Source organism: Brachyistius frenatus, unplaced genomic scaffold (genome assembly GCF_029030835.1).
Source record: "Brachyistius frenatus isolate BFR_SWC_R1_liver_20210118 unplaced genomic scaffold, ASM2903083v1 Contig_4, whole genome shotgun sequence".
In the NCBI taxonomy this organism is placed as follows: Eukaryota; Metazoa; Chordata; class Actinopteri; family Embiotocidae; genus Brachyistius; species Brachyistius frenatus.
In genome coordinates, this window is record NW_027210603.1 from 3,976,070 (window position 1) to 4,000,159 (window position 24,090).

At 41.7% G+C, this 24,090-nt stretch overlaps 3 protein-coding genes across 11 annotated transcripts in view; 2 read left to right on the forward strand and 1 right to left on the reverse strand.

The window, feature by feature from the left end:
* dlgap4b (discs, large (Drosophila) homolog-associated protein 4b) overlaps positions 1–8,944 on the forward strand; it is a 116,188-nt gene extending 107,244 nt beyond the window's left edge. For 7 of the 8 annotated variants that reach the window (XM_069711365.1, XM_069711382.1, XM_069711374.1 and 4 more), the window contains 3 exons: positions 907–998; positions 2,711–2,881; positions 3,763–8,944. In XM_069711365.1, the coding sequence (XP_069567466.1) occupies positions 907–998; positions 2,711–2,881; positions 3,763–4,005 (506 nt within the window). In that variant the 3' untranslated portion in view covers positions 4,006–8,944. Of the gene's footprint in view, positions 1–906; positions 999–2,710; positions 2,919–3,762 lie in introns of all 8 variants that reach the window. The other variant, XM_069711417.1, reaches the window with a different exon arrangement.
* An 807-nt stretch (positions 8,945–9,751) lies between these two features.
* LOC138628266 (uncharacterized) lies at positions 9,752–22,548 on the forward strand. 2 transcript variants are annotated; one of them, XM_069711231.1, is made up of 4 exons: positions 9,752–10,032; positions 12,235–12,476; positions 13,224–14,733; positions 22,538–22,548. In XM_069711231.1, the coding sequence occupies exons 1-3, from the start codon at positions 10,014–10,016 to the stop codon at positions 14,700–14,702; spliced, it is 1,740 nt and encodes a 579-aa protein (XP_069567332.1). In that variant the 5' UTR covers positions 9,752–10,013; the 3' UTR covers positions 14,703–14,733; positions 22,538–22,548. The 2 variants fall into 2 exon arrangements, with proteins under 2 accessions (XP_069567332.1, XP_069567324.1); XM_069711223.1 differs by lacking the exon at positions 22,538–22,548 and having other exon boundaries at positions 13,224–16,893.
* On the reverse strand, positions 17,508–23,022 carry myl9b (myosin, light chain 9b, regulatory). The gene is made up of 4 exons (XM_069711244.1): positions 22,938–23,022; positions 19,845–20,048; positions 18,858–19,019; positions 17,508–18,751 (listed from the first exon to the last, which is right to left on the reverse strand). Exons 2-4 carry the CDS (start codon positions 20,026–20,028, stop codon positions 18,576–18,578), a joined length of 522 nt encoding a protein of 173 aa, XP_069567345.1. The 5' UTR covers positions 20,029–20,048; positions 22,938–23,022; the 3' UTR covers positions 17,508–18,575.
* Between the last annotated feature and the right edge of the window lie 1,068 nt (positions 23,023–24,090).

A 24,090-nucleotide genomic window follows, 5' to 3' on the forward strand; every position in this document is an offset into this window, starting at 1 on the left:
ATTATATCTCTGGGTTTGCACGATATTATATTATGCCATATCCAGAGTTATTTAATCCATAAAGGGCACAACAAATCAAACATGTGCCAGTCCTGTGAATGAACCCCAGAGGTCTGTTGGTGTCTGACCTCAAGCTCAGTTCTAGGGCTCCGCCACAGGCCCCACAATCACTCTGTCAGACATACACAGCATGGAAGGGATGAGGCCGTAATACCTGGGGTTACCACACACGAGCAGGCCTGTAATCTCCAGAATTACACAAATCTAGTCTGGAACTGATTAAACCTCCAGATTAGATTAGTGCCTCAACATCAGCACGAGGCATACAGCTGAGCACACACACTCTACACACAAACAAACAGTACGAAGGCTTTGGGTGGTCAGTATATTTGTGTCAGATCAATATATTGACTGTGAGTCTGTTTGTATTTTCAAAAATTTATGTTTTGAATGTACGTGGGTAAAATAATGGGCATTAAATCTGATTCACCACACTATAATCACGTTGCCATGACTTTGAAATCCAGTGATTAGATAGGAGTCCCAATTTTTGTCAGGGCATATGTTTGTCCTAATTTTGCAACAGACAGAAAGCTGGAGTATCTATATAAGCTTAGGTTCCTTTATAGAGGATCACATTGTCCAACACACTGTAATCCCCCCTCATGCCTCCCTGTGGAGTCTGGTGGGCGACGCACTGCAAGGCACACCTACTGTACGTCTGGACACACACGTCTTCGGTTTATTTACAGGACAGTAAACACCGACTAAGACTGTTGCTGTACTGGCGATTAAGGCAGGATATAGTGTGCACAGAGTCAGTGTGACTCTTTAATATCTGTCTCGAAACACAGCATCCATGAGATAAATAGAATCAAATAATGTTTTGTTTTTTTCTCACTGCAGTGCTGGGGAAGGTTCGCAGTGCAGTAGGAAGTGCCCAGCTCCTGATGTCTCAGAAGTTCCAGCAGTTCCGGGGACTGTGTGAACAAAATGTGGTGTGTATATCGGCTTTCTGCGACGCTCCCACTCTACAGGCTTCCACAGGCACACAGACCTGAGAGTCCCAGCTGGCCAAACCAAACTCAATCTCATAATTTGGTCATTCTGTCCTCTGCAAGAGCTGCTTGCCTTGACAAGCATAAAGGCTATCACTCAAATGAAAACAGCAGTGATACACAGTATAGTAGGTTTACACAGAATAAAACACAGGGACCTACCATCACAAAATACAAGGAGCTTATACTAATCCAGTAAACCCTTCCGCTCACATTCTATGTTTTAGCAAATGGCATTATCCAAGTTGTAGCCAACTACCAGCACATGCCAGGTAGCATGATAAACGGTAAACACAAGGGATTTGTCCCAAATGTCGGGACACAGAGCACAGCAATGAGTGTGGCTGCTTGAATGTGGTAAATTGAGAGGAAAGAGCACCAACCAAACTTCACAAACAGCCGTTTAGCAGTATTAAACATAAGAGGCAGCTGTTTGTGAATGTGGAAAGGGTCACATCTGTTGTTGTTAACTTGCTAGTGGATCCTACCTGATTTTAGTTTTTCTTTTTTAATGTAATTTTTTTTTTTTTTGTATACCTCTAGATGAACATGCTGGCTTTTTCCACTTGGTGGGGAAAAAGCATTTGTTAGGTACTAAAAAAAAACAAAAATAACTTGCTGTGATATGATCCCATTTTGTGGCGTGATGTTCAAACAATAAGGCGGTCACACGGCTCCCCCTAGTGGTGAATTTGAAAAGAGAAGCACTTCTGTTGGACAACTGCACCTCCTATGTAAGTAGGTAATAATAATGCACCAGAACCACCATCATTGTGCAGTGTTTGTCCTCTTCTTTGAAACATGCTGAAACAAAGGGATAAAAAGTGACATGTCGGTTTCACATAGAAAGTTGAAACACGAGCATAATAAAAAGGCAATTGCAAGCTCTGTTAGCAAGAACCACAATTCTTCAGCATGTTCTGGTTATTTTTTTTTTTTTTTTATAAAAGATCAATCTGTATTTTTTTTTTTTTTTTTACAAAAAGGTATAAATAGTGTTTATTTCAAAGAAACCCAAAGTCAGCACTGTCAGCATTCTAGTCAAGCGCCTAGGAGCTTCTGCTGATTTTGACTTGATTTTGACTTCTCTTCCTCTGGCGGCTGCAGCAGAGGTGGAACAACAATACACCAACAGTTATATTTTTAATTTAAATTTGTTTTGTCTCATGCAGTTGATCCATATATGGTGCTGACTCCTACAGAGGGGAAAGTAGGCTCTGTTTTTTGCCAATGTGAAGCCAATGGCCCATTTAAATGCTAATAAGTCATAAACCAGTGTTCATTTTGTTGAGCTTTGAAAGTCCTCTTCGCACCAGGGCAATAGATATGCTGGAAGACAAGCTGCAGCTCGTAACAGTAAGTGAGATAAATGTGTTGTGGGGTAGTAGTTTCTGACTAGTTGCTAGACATGTTAGACAAAAAGGATGACCTACACCAAACTTACACAATGGGAAGAGCAAAATAGAAGTTTCATTTAAGTTTCAAAAGCAAAGCATTGGTTTCCCCCCTATGCTGGCTTTATGGAATCAGGTGTGACCAATACAGTCTGCTATTTATCTTGTGAGGCATTTTATTCACTGTAACATTCCCTTTATTCTTCCTCCTCGCTCATTGTTCCTTCATTTTCATCCCGTTCTCCCTCCTCTGGTCAGAATGTGAATGCCAACCCACGGCCCACAGCCCAGGACCTGGCTGGCTTTTGGGACCTTCTGCAGCTCTCCATCGAGGACATCAGCCTCAAGTTCGACGAGCTCTACCATCTCAAGTCCAATGACTGGCAGCCCGTACCATCTGCGGCTGCCCAGTCGCCCCCTGAGCGGAAGGTACTTCCCACCCCTGCTGCCCAGTGCCCTGGCTGGGGTAGGAAAGCCGCCGAAACCGGCCTCTCTCCTCCCACCACCACCACCACCATTTCTCCCACTCTTTTTTTTTTACCCCTGTCCCTGTGTGGGATGAGTTCTTTAACGGGGCCTCCCTGTCCAACACAAAGGGGCCAGAGAGACCCCTCTAGGCATGCATGCATGAAAAAAACAGTTGTTTCAAAGAGGGCTGTAGTTGGTATGTTTTTAAATGAAAAGCCCTGCTTTGAGCATGCATGTGTCATTTTTCTGATGTGTGTGTGTTGCAGTGGAGTATGGTCAACATGCACCAGCTCCTGCGGCAGAATGCGGCCTTGCTTTCGCTCTATAAATGTCTAAATTTGTGTTTTTGTGTCTTTTGTTCATTGTTGTCTGTGGAGTGTTTCTGCACACGTCTTTTCAAGTTTCTGACTGTGACAGAGGTGCTTTTGCTTGATGTTGCTTTTCAGTGTAAACATATTTACTGTGTCTTGTGATCCTTATATTGATTTAGGTTCAATCCAATGTGTCCATCAATTCATGTTACCATTTCATATCTTTGAAAATTGTCTTTCAAATGACTGTTTTTCTCAATGTTTATCTATTTTTACCAGATGTCTATATTGTCAGTGTTTTTCTGTTTGTCATCTAAAATCACTAAATGTTATTTCAAGCTTTAATGAAAACAATCAGCTTTGGCATCGTGTCTTGTCAAAGTCTAGTCTGCCAAACCTGCCTGAACAGACAGAACTAGCTGAGGACAGTTTTCTTGTTACATTCTCTCACTTTACTGTCTGTCCTTTCTCCTCTCTCCTCCATTCACGCACTCCTCTGTCGGGCATGTGTCATCACTCCCAACACACCAGGACGAAGAGAAGGCGGCCCCCCCGGCTTCAAAGAAGCCTGGTAAGGGACGGCCAACGCTGGGCCGGGAGAAGAGCGCAGACTCGTCATCCACCTCTTCTGCGACATTGGCAGAGAAGCAGAGACAAGAGGCTCGCAAGCGTCTGCTGGCTGCCAAGAAGGCCGCCTCGTTTCGCCAGAACTCCGCCACGGAGAGCGCAGACAGCATCGAAATTTACGTCCCCGAAGCCCAGACTCGTCTCTGAGAGAAACGATCAGGGAGAAGGATGTAGGGTCGCATCAAAGGACAGATAAGTGTCACTGAACCACCCGGAGAGGAAACTTTTGCGATGCAAATGAGCAGTTCTGAGTACCGCTGGATGGAGGTGGGGGGAGGAGAGATTACCCAGAGAATAGGGTTTGTTTGGGTTTTGTTTTTGACACATTTGTACAATTATAGGCTGGTCCTGGTGGTATCAAACATGATCATTATTTAATAAGACATGACCTTTTTGTGGATCCAACAGACTATGAAGCAGGAGACTCCTCCTTTGAGGCTGCCATTGAAATCCTCAGCTGGAGAACTTTGTCATTTCTTGTTACTATTCTTGATATCATAAAAAATTATTAATGAAGATATTGTTATTACGACGATTATATCCTAAAGAATCTATATAAAGACTGTTTTAAACGTTCTTGTATCTCGGCTAGAAGATCTTCTAGGTGGACAGAAGGCTTCTCTTGTCTCCCATCGTCCGGCTCTCTTCCCAGATCATTGGCCATCTTGTAGCTTTGCACAACACCGCCTTGTGGCCATCACACACACGCACACGCACGATCACACATACACGAACACTGCACACACTCACCCACCTATGTATGTCTTCCTTGTATTTATTTGTTTACTTTCTTCATCCTTTTGATTTCTATAAAAATCCTTTTAGATCAGGTTATTCTGAATATTTTTGTTATGATGAAAATCAGGTATGAATGGGGTATTTATATAGTTCATAGCAATTAACTCGTGTGTGTGTGTGTGTGTGTGTGTGTGTGTGTGTGTGTGTGTGTGTGTGTGTGTGTGTGTGTGTGTGTGTGTGTGTCTCTCTCTCTCTCTCTCCCCCTCTCTCTCTCTCGTTCAGGATGTTTTGTGTCAAAGATTTTAAACACTGGTGAGGATCTGTAAAGTTTAGTTTTTTAATGGTTTTGAATGAAAGCACATCCCTATAATAAACTAGGACCTAGCATGAGGATTTCCAATTTCAGGATATATATCAGTCAGAATGACAGTGGCCATAATATACTCAATATTTTGTCTTCGGTATCCTTTCAGTCTCTTTTGCTTTTCTCTCCTCCATTACCTTTGATTTTAATGTTTTTGCTGAGACTTCAGATGCATAAATACTTCAGGATTTTTGTTCCACTCTCCTTTAACTGTTTTGACTAACCTCACTAAGCCGTCAACTCGTACATCTCAAATCAATCGAATTAAGTCATGAAGCAGGCTGAGTATGCAGGTTAATGTTTCAAAAAAAAGTGTTTTGATTTCTTTGGCTTCCCATCACTCAACAAAATCAATCTTAGTTCTTTGTTATCATCCCTGTTTCCCCCACTGAACAGTACACAAAGTACACCTGCACTTTTTTACTCAAAGATTTTTTTTTTCTAATTAAAGCATTACATACATTAGTCATTGTGTTTTCATCATTTATTCAATCCTGCTTGCTTTTTTTTTTTCATTGAAGACTGCATAAGCCAAAGATGAATTCATCTCGTGTATTTAAATGTCAGCTGCAGGGAACTCAACAGGCGACTGTGAAAATAAGATGAGGTGGACTGTAGCCACAGCAACATATGTATTACAGATTTCACATTTTCATATGCACATACTTGGAAGCTTAAACAGAGCCGCGTATCGCCACAACAACACTGACAAAGCTCTGCAGCTGTGTTCAAGACCAGGGGCCGTGTTCACAGTCATTCTTAGAATCCTCTCGGAGACCTCCTAACTGAGCCTAACAATTTTTAGCACTGACTCTTAGCTCAGGAGTGATTAAGGAAACTTTTCAGAGCAACTCTTGAGTAAAGAAGGAACATAACCCTTATCTTAGTGAGGAGGTGTTGTTGACGCCCCTTGGTAGGTAGGACACATTCTTTTTAAAGATGTGATTAGCCTTTTGTGAGAAAGGACACAGAACGGACAGTGATATCCATTGGAATTTAAATATACCTCAATATGAGGTTGTGAAAGTGCTGTTAATGTTTGTGTGATCACTGCTGATGAAGGTTGTAACGGACCCAAGCCATCAATGCTGCACTTTTGCATTTTTACAGCTGCCAAATATCTTAATGCTTGTGATCACATTAGTTTTTGCCGTGATTGTGTTATTGCGTTGAGTGGGAGATGTGAGTTTTCTCCAATGAGATCAACCACAAACATCATCCCTGCCTGATATAATTTGTAGCGTTTCATTAACATGCCGTCACTCAGCATTTGAAGAATATTTCTCCTACCTCACTGTACTTCTGCAATTTTCCCCACTACTTATGAAAGCTTCGTATAAGCCCTCCTACATGCTCCCAACAGTTTTTCTCCTTTGGAGCTCTCTGTTTTGTGAATAATTTTTATCTTTACAAGGATCTACTCTTAACTTAAAGGGGAAAATCCTAGAAAACGTCACAATTGAATTGTGAGAGAGAATAAGAATTGTCATAGAGTTCTGTCACTCAGAGTAACTTTTAGTCCGGGGAAACTTTGTGAATACGGCCCCAGGACGCTCCCCTTCTCAACACTCACGTTCTGAAAAGTTTCATGCGTGACCTCTGGAGGGCAACAGTGGCAAAATGTTTCAATCTAGTATGCATGACTGTAGAATACTGTATGTATACAATGAAAAAGGCCCTCACATTATAAGAGGAAGTTTATCTCTGCCCTGTTTTGCATTAAGGGGACACATTGTGTTGATTGAACATATTTACTCCTCAATCACATCTGAATCTACTTTGCCAAACCAAGAAGTCTGCAGTGAGGCCTCTTGGTCTATCAGTTCTCCACTTAAGGATTTTACACTAAAAGTACATATCCAAACATAAAGTCAGCCCTGACATGCCTTTGATCAACCACAGTTGTTTGCCCGTCTTCCACTCACATTTGGTTTCTTCCAAATAGTAAGCAAACACAACCCAACTTTCCCTGTTCTAATTAGTTATGAAAAACTGTTGCAGTCACTGTCACTCCATTGCTTTAGCTGCTGCGATTGTACCCCCCTTCACCCATTTGCACCAAAAGTTGAGCCTCCAAATTTGAATAGGAAAAAGCCCAATAAGTACCATTCTTTTCACGCTGTATTGGTGAGAGCTTTCTTTTGATGGTGGGCCATTGTTTGCCTATTGTGTTTGCCTGTTGGGGATGACTCTCAGCAGGGAAAATGGCTCAGGGGTGTCAATAGTCGTTCCCCTGGCCACTGTCAACACCCAGCCTTCCATTTGACTTGGGTTGGATAGCATCGTTAGCACCCTTTTGGAGCCTTTTGTGTGACTCAACACTCGATCGTTGGCTTGATTTAATTTCTGGCTGCCAGGGAAAAGTAAGTTGTGTCTGATGAGGTGTTGTCTCTTGTATTGTTATCAACAGCCAGGTTGGAATCTCTTCACCATTTGCACCCACTATCATCTATAACACTATTTTATTCATTTTCTTTTCTCCACTTTCCACAGACTTTTTATTTATTTAATTTTTTGAAGATCCAAACCCTGCTGTGAAACTTCCTTGCACAAAACCTTAGGTCTGTGCCTGACATGAACGCAGATAACACACAACCTTGCATGCACTGAGGGAAAGAGGGAAGAAATGGAGACAAAGCTCTTCTACCAAAATGAACTAAAAGCCAACACTATTCCAGCCACTTGGATGTGTAAAATGCTAAGAGATGCGACATACTTAAGAGACAAAAGAAGGCTCATCTCATGCATTTAAACAAGGTTTTTCTCCAATACACACACACACACACACACACACAGGTATCACCGAGACACACCTAGGTCTATTTCCTGGGTAGTTATCCGTGATCCAAACAGCTGGTAGGGGGGATTGTTGTTGTCAACCCAGTAATTTGGGAGTGATAATGGTCCCAATGAGTTTGACTGAATTTACCTTTTAAAGTATCATACTAAAAGCATGTGTTTAATCAGCAGTCTGCTTTGATAAAGTTTAATTTTTAGCTGTTTTTTGACACTTGTTGCACACTTTAATGTGCCTCCTTCAACCATAGTGAACAATATAAATTTAATTCAATATGTTATTGTCCATAAATGTTAAAAAGCAGTTGTCTAATTGTCAAACAAGAGGAAGACAAATTTATCAGTTACAATGTGGCTCTAGTCAAAATTGTACCTTTCCTTTTTCACTGCTTTCTCTAGAAATAGGTTTGACATTATACACCCTTAAAGATTATTGTATGTATTTGCCACTTTTAGGGCATTTCTGGAATAATAATAAAAAAAAAAGTTAAATTGGTCTTCTTGAGTATTCAAGAGACAAAGAGAAATGGGTTTCTCCCCAGAAAGAGAGCTTACCTCAGCTGGGGATAACAAGGGATCTCCTCCTATACAGTCCTCTGAAGGCCTGCTGGCAAAAAAAAAACACAAAAAAAAAAACACGCTCATTAGCATCTCTGCATTGTTCAGCTGGGAAACTGGGAAAGGGGTGAGGGGCAGAGGTTAACACGATAAATGATGTAGCAAAAAGTGTCTGTAAAAATACTAGAACAAATATTTTATGAAGCAAGCACATATTTTAAAGACTAGAATCCGTTCATTTAAATACTCTACAGGCTATGTGTGTTTCAGGGTCCTTGGGGTTTAGTGAAAAAGGGATGTACTGTCTGAGACAAAGTTTTGAGTGAGTGGGTGTGTTGTTCATAAAAATGAGATTTACCTAGACTCTTGTCACTATACTCTGGTAACATTTGAAGTATTATGTGCAATACAGAGTAAAACAGTTCTTTGATATTAAGATGAAACTAATAATCCTGCATTTCTCCCTTTGTGCTTCTTAAAGTCGTCCTCTGTAAATAAGAACAAAACCAGACTAAAACCGTCATCTTTTACAATGCTGTAGACCTATTTATACTATTTCAAGGTTGTTCAAATGTATAATGCAGAGACGTAACGTTCAATAAAATGCACACAATACTTTCTCAAAAAGTTCATCATGGTTGTATTACTGTTTTGTTCTGGCTGCTTACTGACCTTCAAGGAGAGAGGATAATTCAGTTTGTGACAGACAATTTTCTTTCAAAGTTTATTTTTACAGAAATACACCACTTCAGATTTTTTTTTATTGCCAGATTGTATTTATCACTGCTAGTTTTAAGCAGGTTTGTTTTCATTTTTAAGCCACACAGCAAACTGTTGATAGTAAATTTGGATTAAAAAAAATTAAATTAAATTATGCATTAAAATGCTTATAGCTAGAATGACATCATGTTGTCGGTGGGATCTCCCGAGACGATTTTCTTTGTTATAAACATCTGGAGCCAGAAAAACTTGAATCAGTGCGAGAAAAAAAAAACACAACAACGAGAGTCGGGATATTTTGGCCAACAACATCATGAACACGTCGGTTTTTATCACGTCGACGCTTATGATTTATGTAACAAGAACATTTTGCTCATGTTACGTAAAGCCTTTCCACGACGTGAGCTGTCTCGTGCAGGCAGGAAGAAAAAGCTGAGCACTGTGGTCGATAAGACGGTGCGACACCTAAACAGGGTAGTGTCGATGTAACCGTGGGGTTTTCACCGTGTCCAGGAAAATAACATTGTTTCAATGACTGCACTGTGTTTTGAATGAAATGGTTCTCCCGTCAGTCACAGCGACGCGGACCCACTTCTCTATAAAGGAGCACCCTGATTGGCTAACGACTGATCACAAAGCGCGATAGATAGCTTTGATTGGCTGACAGCTGTTGATGAGGCGGGACCATTCAGCTGCGACTGTCAAGATTGGCAAAGGGCTGGCGCTGCTGCAGGTAAAAAGGGACGAAGCGACAGAAAACTGATAACATTTGTCCTGGCGGAAAGCAAGGAGTGCAATGGAAACGTGGACGTGAAGGGAAACCCAAAAGGCGAAGGATCCAAGTCCGTGAAAAAGAGCAACAGCTTCGGCGTCTTGAAAGAAAGTGGCGTTGTGTCAACCATCGTTCGGCTCGCGGGCACGCTTTGTACAGAAAGCAATTTGGACAGCTGCGTGTGTTCAAGCAAGCCATCAACAAAGAATGAAATCATTGAAACGAGGTAAGCGTTCCTCAGTCCATGTTTTACTTCTGCACTCCACCTTTATAACACCAAAAGTGTCTGTATGCGAGCCTTGCGTGTCTGCGCTCGTGGTTCTGCCTGGTATGCGGGCTTTTTGTCGCGAGCAAATGCAGCGTGTGTTTGTGTTGAAATTTGGAGGGACAGCTAGCCAGCTAGTTATCTGTGGAGGCAGGCATGGTGTCCATCTGGCGGAGCGACATGCGGGAGGGAGGCTGTGCGTTCCTGCCTCCTTTGTGCGCTTAAGATGGCTAATTTACCGAGTTGTTCCTCGGTTAGTCTGTTTGAATTTAACACTACACGTTATTGTAGCGCTGCTTCACTCGGACAAAGCGAGCTGGTTTGGGAAGTTGATGTTTGGTTTGTAACATCGTGGACTGGTGTGATGGCCAGATTCAAATGTTCCTTTCCCTCTGAAGTTGCCTTAGTGTTGCTGAAAAGTTTAATTGGCTGTTTCTGTTTTCAAACTTTTTATTCTCAGAACTTCTCCAAGTCTCTAAATAAATGCAGGCCCTTTCCCAGGGCACAGATCAGTTGACCAGTTTATGTAGAACAAAAAGTTAGTCCGTTTGACAGCCTGGTTGATACAACATGGAGTTGTTGTGACAATCTGGACTGAGCTGAACATCTGATTAAATGTGTGGGTGTGAAATCGACTTATTCGATCTCGGTGGATCTTTGCATTTCATGACTGATGTCAATGCATCGAGGAGTGGAGTTGTGGGAATGCCGTTTTGTTGTTCTCTCAGACGGACTGGAGGGAAACCTGAAATGTCTTGTCAAGCAAAGAACTCGGGTTTTTTGTTGTTGTTGTTTTTTTGTTAGATCAAACTGCTCTAGGATTTGACCGAGAAATTATTTATTTTTTTACCTCATTCATAGAGCTGTGGTGTGTGAAAGCAATACAGTGAATATTAATTTTATTTTTCAAATATAGGCAGTAAAAAAGTGGGGTTCATTGCATCACATCAAACAAGTGTGATTTAAAGCTTTTTTTTTTTTTTAACTTAATTTGCTCAACCAATCATTTATAATGAATGACCCGTTTGTATGCAAAAATCAAAACTCGTCAGTGTAGGATATTTTCTGATTTTTTTTTTTTTTTTTTTTTGGGGGGGGGGGTGTCAAAACAAGATATTTTAGGCTGCACATTTGGAGATGGGAACCACTATTTTTTTTTTTTTTTTTCATTTTCTGACATTTTGAAGACCAAACCCCTCCATTGATTACATGAGAAAATAATTTACAAATTAGTCACTAGGGAAAATAATCATCTGTAGAGTCCCTAAAAGAATAAAACTAGGATAGTATAATTTTGATCAGAAAAAAATGATATAAATATTATGATATGGTTCTCCTACATTTGGTAAAGCCCACACCCCTGTAACATGATGACTTTAGCTCATTTTACAGAGAGAACACCCGTTTCGGTTTTTGAATTTACATTTGCATGTTCATAGTCTCTACTCTACCACTCGTTTGGTCAAGCACATCCCTCGTTGTCCAGGAATGCAGAATTCAAAAGATTTGTCAACTGCTCCAGTAAAGTCTTGAGCTGAAGCAGCACGAGGTGAAAAACGGCCTCCTTTGCATGGTCAATAGATCCCTGGGCCACTGGCTACTGTGATGTTGATATGCACACAATCTCCTTTGTGCAGACAGGCGCTGCCCCGGGGGTCAGGTTTCACCCAGCTCCAGAGAAAGACATTTACTGCATTCTGTGGCCCACCCCTGGGATCAGGCATGCTCCATTTTGAGGGGAGATTCCCTCCAGTGGCCAACCATGGATTTAAAAAAAAAAAAAAAAAAAAAAAAAAAAGCCCAACAACAACAAAGTTGGAACCACAAAGCCATTGTTTAAACATGTTCATCCCACAAACCTTCTGTGAACCTCACTTTAAATTGGATAAAAACTGGAAGTTTAAAAGTGACTGATACGGTTTTTGCACTTGTTCAGAGCTAAATGCTGGATCAGTGCAAACCATGTCTCTGCTTACATGGCATCAGTTATTGTGAATAAATAGTTTGGGTTTCATTTTAGTTCTCAAAAGCCTAAAAGTGTGTGTGAATTTGAACAGTTATCAATTAATTATTTTCTGTTCTTTCTTGTATCTTGTTCTTATATATGGAAAAATAATGACAATAGTGAGCAAGACTGACAATTCTCCTCCTCCTCCTCTTCAGCTCTAGCGGAAGCGCATCGCCCGGAGCAGGAGCACTCCTCTGCTGTGTCGGACAGTGATGACGGCTCCCCACTCGACCTGTCAGGAAGAGGCCTCCTTGGGAAGCGCCGTCGCCGTGGCAACCTGCCCAAGGAGGCGGTGCAGATTCTGCGGAGCTGGTTGTATGAGCACCGCTTCAATGCCTACCCTTCAGAGCAGGAGAAACTCAGCCTGTCGAGCCAAACCCACCTCTCTGTGCTGCAGGTGAGAAGCATGGTTTTATTTATTTGCTTTTATTTTTTTCCTAAAGCTGTCAAAGGAAATGTCACTTGTGTTCCACTATTTTTAATTTGGAGGACGTTTACCTGTCGGTATTACAATCCTTTATAACCAGCCTTTCAATCAGCACAGTGACAATTAGAAGCAAAACGATAATCAGATAGTATCACTGCATTGTATTATCAACAAAAACACTTTCCTTATTCTTCCCTTTTCAATTGTTGCATCAGTAGTAGACATTTCCTCTTCCCCTCTCAACACACAGGCATGCAGCAGTCAGGCTGCATTAGATAAGGCATTACAGATTGGTACGAGGCGGCAGCAGAGTCTCTTGTTATGTAGTCAGTTCACTGGAATGCCTTTGGCTGGCTGCTCTGTGGCTCAGCATATTTGAGCTCAGACCTTCATTATTGCCAGCTGTCTGAGGGCTCTCATCTCTGTCTGCCTCACTCTCTTCCTCCAAGTGTGGGAGCTCTTACCACTAGAGGGGGTAAGAAAGGCCTCGGATGAAGAAAGGTGGTCATTTAAAGTTAAGAGTACTCAGATCATTTCAGACCTTAAATCCGATGCAAGGCTTTGAGATGTGGATCCAGCTTATTTAGTGTGTCTGATGTTGCAGAGTCATCTTCATCTTGAATCTTTCTATCATGTATTTGTAATTATTAGTAATGCGCCCATGTGACCGGACAGTATCAGTTTTGTTAATTCCAGAAATGCCCCCATTGTTCACAGATATGTAACTGGTTCATCAACGCACGTCGCCGCCTGCTGCCCGACCTGCTTCGCAAGGACGGCAAAGATCCCTCCAAGTTCACCATTTCCCGGAAGGTTGGTGGCAGAAATGACGGCCACTCTTCTATTGGAGGCAGACCAAGCTCTCCAGAAAGCTGCTCTTCTTTCGGCTCGTCTCAACAGCGCCCATCTGTCATCCACTCGGCACCTATTTTGGACCTCGGCCTTCTCGGCACCACGGCGACCGCTATTCTGACAGGAGCTGGCTTCCCTGGAAAGGCAGGATCGGTCCAGGCGCTGATGACGCTGGACACGCGCACTCTGCTCAGGGAAGCAGAGGTGCGTGGAGCTCATTGGGCTTGTCTCACCAGCACCACAGTAGCAGCCAGCCCCAACGGTGGCTTCTTCAACACGCCTCCTCCAACTCCTCCTGATCTGTTCCCCACGGAAGACTTCAGCGACTTGCATCTCCTGGCAGAAGTGGCTGTGCAGAGGGCTGCAGAGCATGAGGAAGAGCGGAGACTCCAGGCGAGTCAGAACAAACTCACAGAGACTGTAAAGACTGAACTAGTGGAGGTAAAGCGCGGCACTGCCATCAGTGACATGGCCCTAACGCCACCTCCAGAGGATAGCCAACAAGTCATGGATCCTTCCAGGGTGCAGAGTCTGATGGAGAAGGCTATGGCTGTTCCAGAATCGGCTGTTACTTTGGAAAAGGCCCCATTGCCGGTGTCCTCAGCAGCGCCTGTACCAGATCCCGCTCCAGTGTTGCTCACAGGCCCGAGGATAGCTTCTCTTCCGATGCATAAAGTCATCCCAGCCTGTCTACCAACCTTAATGCCAGTGTCTGCCTTTGTCTTAGGACAGCCAAACCCTCAGCACCCGGCCTCTGCTTCAGCCTCATCAATGGCTTCAGCCTCAAGTTCAGCTCCACGGCCCGCCGCATGTCCTGCAAGTACATCAGAGTCGGCTGCAAGCCCAGTCTCAGTGCCATCGCCGGTCCCACTTCCCGCCACCAGTTCCACCGCTGCCGCAAGCCTGGATTCATCTCCAACTGTAGCACTGCTTCCAGTTGCTCCTTTTCCAGCCGTCTCCTCTCAGTCAGCTTCAATAGGAGTCACGCTTCAACTGCCCTTCCCCAAACCTCCCTTACTCCCGTTAACGGCTTCATGCCCGTTGCCTGTTACAACCCCGGAGTCTGCCTCTTTCCCGGCATCAGACGCTGTCCCAATGTCGGCGATCACACCTCTGCTGGGCCTCATGTCCCTCACTCCTCCTCTCCAGCCCGCCTCGAACACCGGCAGCAGCAACAGTATTAGTGGTACTTCGCAGAGGAATTCAGCCGCGGTGCCCAGTGTTTGGAGCATGGTCCACGCTGACACCAGGCAACCCGGTTCCCTTCAAGTGGTGAACACGCCCATTACCACAGTATGGGGCTCGCAGCACAGCCTGCACACAGTGACTGAAACTGTTAACTAGGAGCTGCAGCCGGTTTTCATGTATCTGCGGAGTGAGGCCAGATGACACTGTATATAGGAGAATGTATTTTCATCACCAGTCCCTTTGGACATTAAACCTGCAGAATATACTGCAGTGAGGGACAAAGTAAAGTAACGGACACGAGGTGATTTTGAGACAACTTTTATTCTTTATTGTGCTGTTATCAACGGAAGCTGTTTTGACAACAGTTTGATGCCATTTCTCAAAGTGAACATTCCTCAGAAAAATGTTTTGGGCAAAGTTTTTGGTGCCATTTTTGACCCCTTTTGCTTTTTACAACTTTGAATGAGAAGGAAAATATCCCTTAATTGTACAATTAATTTCATTCAGTATAAATTATCCACACCAGCAGAGTTGGCCTCTTGATAAGTAGTACTGGACTTTGTTGAATGTACAAAAGACGTCGATATCATTGGCTGAGCGGCCTGTCATCCATTCCCCTCCAGGATTAAAAGGAGGACACGAGTTGGTTTTTTTTTTTTTTTTTTTTTTTTTTTTTATACAGTTTTAACTTTGTAATTCTCTATAGTTGTGCAATTCAAATGTTGTTGTTTTTTTAATTGATTTAGTCTGTTTTATACTCTTATACATTTCCCCCCCTTGTTGTAATGGAGAAGGGAAATCGATTGTACTGCAGCGAGCCTGACCAAATGATTCACTTTGATGTGTCCGTCTGCAGCGCTCTCGCCTATCTTACTGTGTTAGCTGTGGGATGCAATGTCATCTCAACTCCCATCTGTTTTTCTTATCGAATTCTCATAATATTTAAATATATGAGCAGTATTATCTGTATTTTTGTCCACAACAAATTTGTTTCAGAGGGGAGAACGTCTCCTGTTACAGACATCGATTTTTAGTTCAGGGATGAGTAGCTTGATTATCCGTTTACATCAGCCACCACAAATCCTGGAAACGTTACTGTGAGACATGCCGCTTTTTATCTTTTATGGTACAGAACTTTTGATATGTTTGATCCCCTTATCTGGAGGATTGAACTTCCCGTATTTCTCAAGTCAGTTTGGGGCCTTAGGATGTGGTCTGTGTATCTCAAACCTGAATGTCTTAGTGTGAAAAAGCAAATCAAATGTAGCACACTTAATAGCTGATATGATCCTCTCTTTCTTTTTTTTTATATACACAAGAGCATAAAATTCCACCTTTTCTCATCTGTGCTTTCCACTTTTGTTTAGAAATGTTTCTTTTTTTTTTTTTGTATAGAATTTCCAATCATCCATGAAGCTGTAGTTTCCATGAAACTGTTGGGCTGAACCACGCCATACGGCTGAAGGCCACCTGGACATCTTTTTAACAGTAGCAGTGTGTGGGGAAAGTAATGCTGTAGCAGAATTGTTAGACGAACCTTCAATACCGTCATGTTTAGCAGCTGTGTTTATTTCAAACGGTTATATTTACTTGTTGTTGAAGACAGAATGAGGAAGTTTGATGTTGGGTCATAATACTGCTGAGCACCGACCACCACGATCATTCCCAGAAAACAGTTTGTTGGCAGATATGAAAACTCCAACATTCTGCTTTTTTTCTTTTTTCTTTGTGCCTCCTCACTGCCAGTTTGTTATTTTTGTTTTTTTGTGCAGGCCAGTAGAGGATTTTTGTTTTTGTTACAGGGACTCGTTAGACTGATGTGCATTTATACCTCAATTTCCACAGGTCATGTCAGACTTGGGTCATGTGCAGAATACTAAGTATTAAAGTAATATTTTTATTCTTCATACTACATCATGCCACTGTGACGACTCCTTATCGGTTGTGAAACTGGAAATGGCTGGTTCAGAATTACGTTTTTAAATGGCAAAGTCTCCATTAGGTTTTAGATGCGAACTGACGCTCCAGTCCGAGAAAACAATGTGATGATGCGTGTAAATATTTTCCAGATCAAGTTTTGTTTTTCATTTGTATGTATCAGCATGAAAATTTACTACAAATGGTGTAGTTTCTTTACAGCATTCAAATCTTTTTTCTTTAAGTTCATGTTGCGAATCATGACTGACCGTTGGCAGTATGACTGGCTGCTGTGCCTTAAACCTACGACTTAGGGATGATGTCCCTTTTTTAAATACAACTTCTCAATAGTCTGTGCAATATACGCCTTAAACTTTAAATGTGTTTTTTGTATGAACATTTCAAAGAAATAAAGGTTCAGTTTTTCTTACTTGCTGCCTCCTCATTCTTATCTTTTTAAACACACAAAAAAAAAAAACCCTGCGTCGTCAGAGGTTGGTGAAGGCCCTGAAACCATTTGCCAAATCGTGGTTCAATATGATCCAACTATCTGACCATACTTCAAACTGTTTTGGTTATTTTACTTTGATTTGTGCATTTTTCCTGAGCTCTTCTTCAGAGATCAACTGGATGAGGGGAAAAAAAGTGATGTTGTATACTTCTGTGCACCAATCAATGTCTGAATCCACTATCATGTGTTAATCAAAATAGGATCCACCTGCACAGCAAGTAGACTAGATTGATAAATTGATTGTTAAATGTAAAATATTTTTTACCAAAGATGGTTAGTGCTTTTTAAATTGGGAATATTTGAAATTTCCGATCAAAGCTAAAATGTTGAAACAAAGTTTTCAAATGCATTGTAGCAAAAAAGTTGTAAATGATCAAGGAATCTCAGAGTGACATATATCTGATGTTCCCATCAAAGAATCGGAGAACATTTTTTATTATAAAAAGTTTTGCTGGACAGAGTATTTAATTTAAATGTTGTTACAGGTTTTGGCCCATTTAATACAAATTGTGAACGCATTGCTCCTAAATGTGTTTTTTTTTTTTTTTTTTTTTTTAATGAATCCTTCAAATGTACACACAAATGTTTTATGTTTCAGGCAAGCACGAGGCTCCATTCATGTCAGTGAATGTGAACTTGTGGTAGTGAATGTTTATTTAGTTAGCTGTCACTGAGGAGATGGAGCTGGTATTCAGGTGCTTTGGTAGGAATGTGAGTACAGTTTACAGCTTTGTGGGAGAAAATGCTAAAACATCCTGATGCACTAATGGTGCTTTCAGCGTGTGAACTAAATAGAAGACACTTGTTTGACAGACAATATTTCAGACATGGTAACAGTCACTTTAAAATACCCCAAACACATCTACACTTTCTTTATTTGCCTGAGCACTTTATAGACTGAATTCGTTCAACAACGCAAACATACCTGATCCTTCAACCAATACACACAACCGGCTGATGGGAGGAAGATTCTAGTTACCAATTAATCAAAAATATAAAATGCTCGTCACATTTGATTGTCAAAAACGAATAAACAGAATGATCCGTGTCTTTATCCATTCTCATCATACAAGGATACAAATATATAAAAGAGACTCATTGCGGTGCTTGTGCAGGTGTGAAAGTTAACTGGCAGGAAGAGGTAAACATGGCTGGTACTGTATGTAAGTCCAAACTGCCCCTGTGCACGCACACACACACACACACACAGTGGTGCTTATTGCATCTCAAAAGTCCAACCAGGTTCCCTGCAAATATCACACAAACTGCAGTCAAGGGGGATGAAGTTTGTAGCTATGAGATGTAAACATTGATACACCTCTCTTCATGAAATAATGTAATTCATAAAAACTGAAAGTATTGCAAAATATTTCTGTGGGTCCTAAACGAATCCAAAGATTCTACCTTTGATAAGCATATAGATCCCAATAAATGGAAAACAATTTACTTCTGCCCTTTTATAAAAACAAAAACCTTGATGTAAAAGTACTGTCATAATAATTCCTAATGATCTTATCTTAATTCTAAAGGTTCACAAAGGTAGAAGCTCGGGATGGATGTGTGTATGCGTGCGGGGGGCCGGAAGCAGTCGTTTCCTCCCTCTACTCATCATCCTTGTCTTTGGCACCGTGTTTGAGGATGCGGGTGAACTCTGCGTAGTTGAAGTTGCCCTTCTTGTCGATGGGCGCCTCGCGGAACAGCTCGTCCACCTCTTCATCTGTGAAGCGATCCCCCATGGTGGTCAACAGCTCCCGCAGATGGTCCTCGTGGATCACACCTTGGAAACAGGTAACATATATTCAGGTGGGAAATTACAGTGCCAAACACTTTGTGGTAATCTGTGTGTTCAGTGTTTTGTTTTTTGTGTGTGTACACTGACTCACCAGATCCCTCCTCATCAAAGCAGGCGAAGGCGTTGCGGATGACGTCCTCGGGGTCTGTTCCATTGAGCCTCTCTCCGAACATGGTGAGGAACATGGTGAAGTTAATGGGCCCTGGTGCTTCGCTCATCATCCCCTCCAGGTATTCATCGGAGGGGTTCTTACCTGTACAATAACAATATCGTCTTATAGCTTAAATTAGATTTATTAAAGGGGCATTCCTGAGATATGAAATTGTATCTGTGAAGCATATCTTATTATTGGATCTCTTTGCCTGATAAATGTCTTTGTCATTCAAACACTTCACTCCTAGTTTGTAATTTTTTTAGTCTCCATACCTAAAGTGAGATAACCCTGATGACATCATCACCACCTCTGGTCATCATCAGACCTGTAGCAACAAGTCCTCCAATAGTTCTGTTGTCCCCTCCCTTCAAATTGCACCTGTAAGAGTGTTTCCTAAATTAGAGGCCCTGGTTAGGTTTAGGGCTCAAAACCCACTTGTTTTGGGTTAAAATGATGACTTGAACCTTGTTGGTTGTCATGGCAACATTAAACTCAGTTTTAAGATAACCTGCCGAACGTCTCCTGCACTTAATGCCACAGCAAACCATCCACCTAGTTCACATCTTCTGAACAAGGAAAGATTGACATTGTATCATCAGAACTGCGTCACTTCTCCAGGACACCAAACTGTCATTATTTATACGACCAGTAGAGGCCGTTCAATATTAAAACGTAACTGTAGCTTGTAATCTGCTTTCACAGAAGACGTACAGGTTAATTTTTTAAAGGAGGACAGTCTTGACTGTAGCTCTGCTAGCTCTGCAGCTACAGTTGTGTAATATGGAGGATATTTTACAACTTCATTCACTGACTGACTTTGATGACAAACCGAATTGTGCCCCTTTAAAGGGAGTGTCAGCTCTTTGGTTTTGAACCTCACATTTACATCTCTAGCCATAAAAACTGAGAACAGAGCTGTTGTACCCAGAGAGGCCAGCATGTCATGCAGATCTTCCTTGTCAATAAAACCATCTCTGTTCTGGTCGATCATGTTGAAGGCCTCCTTGAACTCCTGGATCTGAGACTGGTCGAACATGGCGAAGACGTTGGAGGTGGCCCTCTGTGGGCGCTTCTTGGTGGTCTTTCCCTTGGCACGTTTGCTCGACATGGTGGCGGCTGGATCTGGACCTGTGTATACACACATGGTACATTAGGTTCAAGAAGAAGACTGTGCTCATGCTGTAGCGCGATCAAGAAGAGGACTGGCTTGGATTTGTAGCTTGTCAACAGAGCTTGACGTAAATACTGAGTTCAGCATTGATTTCAAAAGAGGAATTAAAGTTTAAGTATATTTTTCATTACGATCCAACTGTAAACAAAGGCTTGTCTTTTGCTTGCCCCATGCAGGTGAATCTTTTTCTCTCTAGAGCGAGAGTCACATTCTCCCTGTATGTCAGTGCAGGGATGAGTGTGAAATTGACATGTCTCCACAGTGCACACTGTAACTAACTCAAGATCTTCCCCGAATTAGACCCGTCATTCATGTTCAGGTCTGCAAGGATTTGTCATCTGTGTGTGTGTGTGTGTGTGTGTGTGTGTGTGTGTGTGTGTGTGTGTGTGTGTGTGTGTGTGTGTGTGTGTGTGTGTGTGTGTGTGTGTGTGTGTGTGTGTGTGTGTGTGTGTGTGTGTGTGTGTGTTCTGTGATTTTGTTGTACCCAGTGGGGATTAGCAGACAGAGGACAGGGGGACAGGTTGGTTTTTGAGCGGGAAGGAGCAGGTGAGTGTGGCTGATGATTCACACAGAAGTATGACATCATGTCCTCAGAGGCACTGAGATGATGTAAATGCTGCATTTAATACAGAGTTCATTGACTGTAACAAGACTGCACATGCAGTTTTTGGAATACCAGTGGGCTCAGGAAATTATGATGTACAGTATATACAAATATTTTTTAACTTCTTTTTACATAAATCTGTCAGTAAGTGACCGAAAAACTGTGAAACATGCAGTTTCGTGTCTGTATTAAATATATAACTGTGTAATCTAAAACAATATAATATCATTATTGCTGATTATTATGTACATTCATATTCTTCTCATGGAAAAATGCAGAACAAAATTGTTTCTGTTTGGCAACAGAAATTGAACACATTTCTGTATTTTGGCACCAAGATACACATGTACGACTCATTTATTTTTATTACACACCACTGCAATGGCTACAGACTTGTATTAAAATTTTATAGATATCCCTTTGCTGTCCTATATTCACCAAATCTCTTCCTCCAAGGGCAATGTCTGCGTGACACTGACTGTCTGTCATCATATTTAATGGGCTGTGGGAACAGTGCTAAATTTCAGCATCTGCTATCTCTTGCCTGGATGATTCATAGAGGGCTCACAGTGAAGCTAGAGAGGGCAGGTTTGCTTATTATAGAATATAAAACCTCTTCCTCTGTTGATTTCTTTACAAATTGGTCCAATTGTATCTCTTTTGCCGAATTTGTACTTTTATGACGAATACAAGTCAGTACAACCGTCCAAAGTCCTGTCAAAATTTGGATATCTTGATTGTCCACAGTGGCATTTACATAAAAACAGTAAATCCAGAAAGTGTTTTGTGTGTTTCTGTTCTCAAAGGGTACAGAAATACTTTCTGTTCGTCTTTCCTTTCATTCGGCTACTGTTTGGCTGTTTCAGTCCCTTTATATGCCAGAAACACAAAGAAATCTGGAAGGTGTGGTCTGCTGGCTCAAAGCACTTCCATTCATTATCTCTCAGTCGCTGAGGAAGCTGGAAACAAAACATTATGGAGCTCCACTTCAAGGTTTCAGGAATGGAGGAATTCCTCAACCTGATAAGGGCTTCTCTCTCCCCTCCAGATTTTCATTATGCAGATAGGTGTGTAACTGTAAATTTGTTGGGGCTCAAATGAATTGGTGTTGATGTAAATAGTCCGATTTGAGACAGGGGAATCTGTTTTGTGTTTCTTTGTTTGTCTCCAGTTACATAGAGGTCCCCCTCTGATGTCAGAGGTTGACAGGTGTTCAAATCTACATGTGTGTTTGAAGCTTTACTGATCTGAAAGGGTCTTTGACTCTTTCAAACATGTTCAACATGCAAGAAAAGACTTCCACTGAGTGTGACGCTGTAGCAACAGCTGAAATCTTTCACATTCTTCACTGAGTGATTCAACAATGATTCACATAGAGGCTGAGAACAACTATTTTTGACCTCAACAACGTAGGCATTTGGCAGACAATTGTATTTGTTCTCCGGCCACCACAGCTCCTCTGTGAACCCTTTTATTCCCCGAGGGATGACAAGGCTCCTCTGTTCCTCTATCACACACACACACACACACACACACACACACACACACACACACACACACACACACACACACACACACACACACACACACACACACACACACACACACACACACACACACACACACTTTGATATCACCAAACAGTCAAGGCTGTCATCCCCTGGTTCACGCTTACCTCAGGTCACGTAGGTAGGTCATCATTACCGAATTGAAGACTAAAAGGCCAACGGTCAGGAATTCCAAAAACAAACAGGAATAGGAATGTAAGCTCTCATCGCCTATAAAAAAGACAACATCCGAGATGTGTGTCTGTGTGTGTGTGTTTGTGTGTTTAGGAGGGAGAGAGTGAGGCAGCTCTAAATGGGTCAACTGCATTCAGAAATTCCTCTGTTTAATGTGCTGTAGTGATGAGATGGAAGTAAACATACATGCATGCTGTAGATTTGTACGATCCATGCGCATGCATTTACACATAAAGGTCCAAAGTGAACATCCTCAACAGATTTCTGTTCACACTGATCAACAGATGGAAAACTCTATTCTGTACTTTTCGTCAAAGATCCACTTCAGAAGCTCTCAGTAACTCTATCCTCCTTCACTCTCCTCACTGACAGTTGAGCATTGTACTTCTGAACCCAGACAATTTACATCTTTCATCTGCCTAAAACACATAAAATAAGAGCTTTTTAAGGCTATATTTACTCTGTTTGTGCAATACAATGTTCAAAACCAGCTTTCTCACCTTGGCTTCAGGCAGAAATATGTGGGAGCACTTCAAAACTCCTTTTGTCTGGTTCCGACTCAGCAATGGGAAGGGAAGCAGGCAGTCCTACTGAAAAGTTTGCTAAAGAATCAGACTCCCGGTGGGTCCCTCCCCTCTCTGCCCCGGCCAATGGAGAGAGCGACCTGTTCCATACAAAGACATCCCAGGCCAGGACATTTCTCCATACAAGGCAAAAGAATGCACAGGCTGCAGCTTGCTACTGCCACAGACTCTGCTCGGGATGTTTGGAGAAAAGGCATAAATGACAGGAACTACGATAAGGCTGCCTTATTTAGAGAAAAGGGCCTAAACATTTAAAGGCTCTTCATGGTTGAGAGGGGAAACATGGAGAGAGAGTTGTGAGCAGATGCAGAGCAGTTTTGAAAGGTAGGGTCTCTGTTGTAAGGCGATGGGTTTCCTTAAATAGGCAGTGTCTCTGGCCATCACAGAGCAACACCTTGAATTGTGTCATCAAGGAAACGTCTGGTTTGTGGTTACTCACCCTTTCCCCGTCATGTTTTGTTAAAAAAAAAAAAAAAAGCACAAAAGAGAGGCCCACTAGACACCAATTTCATGCATACTCATTATTATAGAACCATTTTTATGTGTTGTCTACACAAAATTAATCTTAACTGGGCAGGGCATAATGTTTTATTTTGGGATTTTTTTTTTTTTTAGACAGGGGAATTTATTTGCAAATGCTATTTGCTTAGCAACACAAAAAACATTTTTATTCGATAATTTATTCTTCATTCATTTACTATTTATTGTCCATCATGGTTTTAAGCACACACACACAAAAAAAAAAAAATCGGTCAATGTACTGTATCTTTATTCAAATGTAAAAGGATCATTTTGTCTTCACTGTGTTGTTGTAACAGTCATGATAAAGTCATTTGATACAATTGCCCAACCTTTTGCTCATGTATTATCATTATTTTTGTTTACCACATATTCTATATACTACTCTGCTTATAGGAACATCTAAGGTAATGAGGGAATACATGTTTTTGGTTGTTTAAAAGGCAGCATGTTTATATTTTAGTAAGTATTCAGATTGTAAAAGGAGGATATCTTTCTTATATTAGAATTAAACTATCGTGAGGTAGTTTCAGAGCTTGATAACATGGAC

Excerpts from the sequence above, each read along its gene's own strand:
- LOC138628266 (XM_069711231.1), top strand. Across the intron at positions 12,477-13,223 it reads CCCACCTCTCTGTGCTGCAG|ATATGTAACTGGTTCATCAA; the intron begins GTGAGAAGCATG and ends CATTGTTCACAG.
- myl9b (XM_069711244.1), bottom strand. The coding sequence starts at position 20,028 with ATGTCGAGCAAACGTGCCAAGGGAAAGACCACCAAGAAGCGCCCACAG. Across the intron at positions 19,020-19,844 it reads TGACATGCTGGCCTCTCTGG|GTAAGAACCCCTCCGATGAA; the intron begins GTACAACAGCTC and ends GTTATTGTACAG. Across the intron at positions 18,752-18,857 it reads CTTTGATGAGGAGGGATCTG|GTGTGATCCACGAGGACCAT; the intron begins GTGAGTCAGTGT and ends CCTGTTTCCAAG.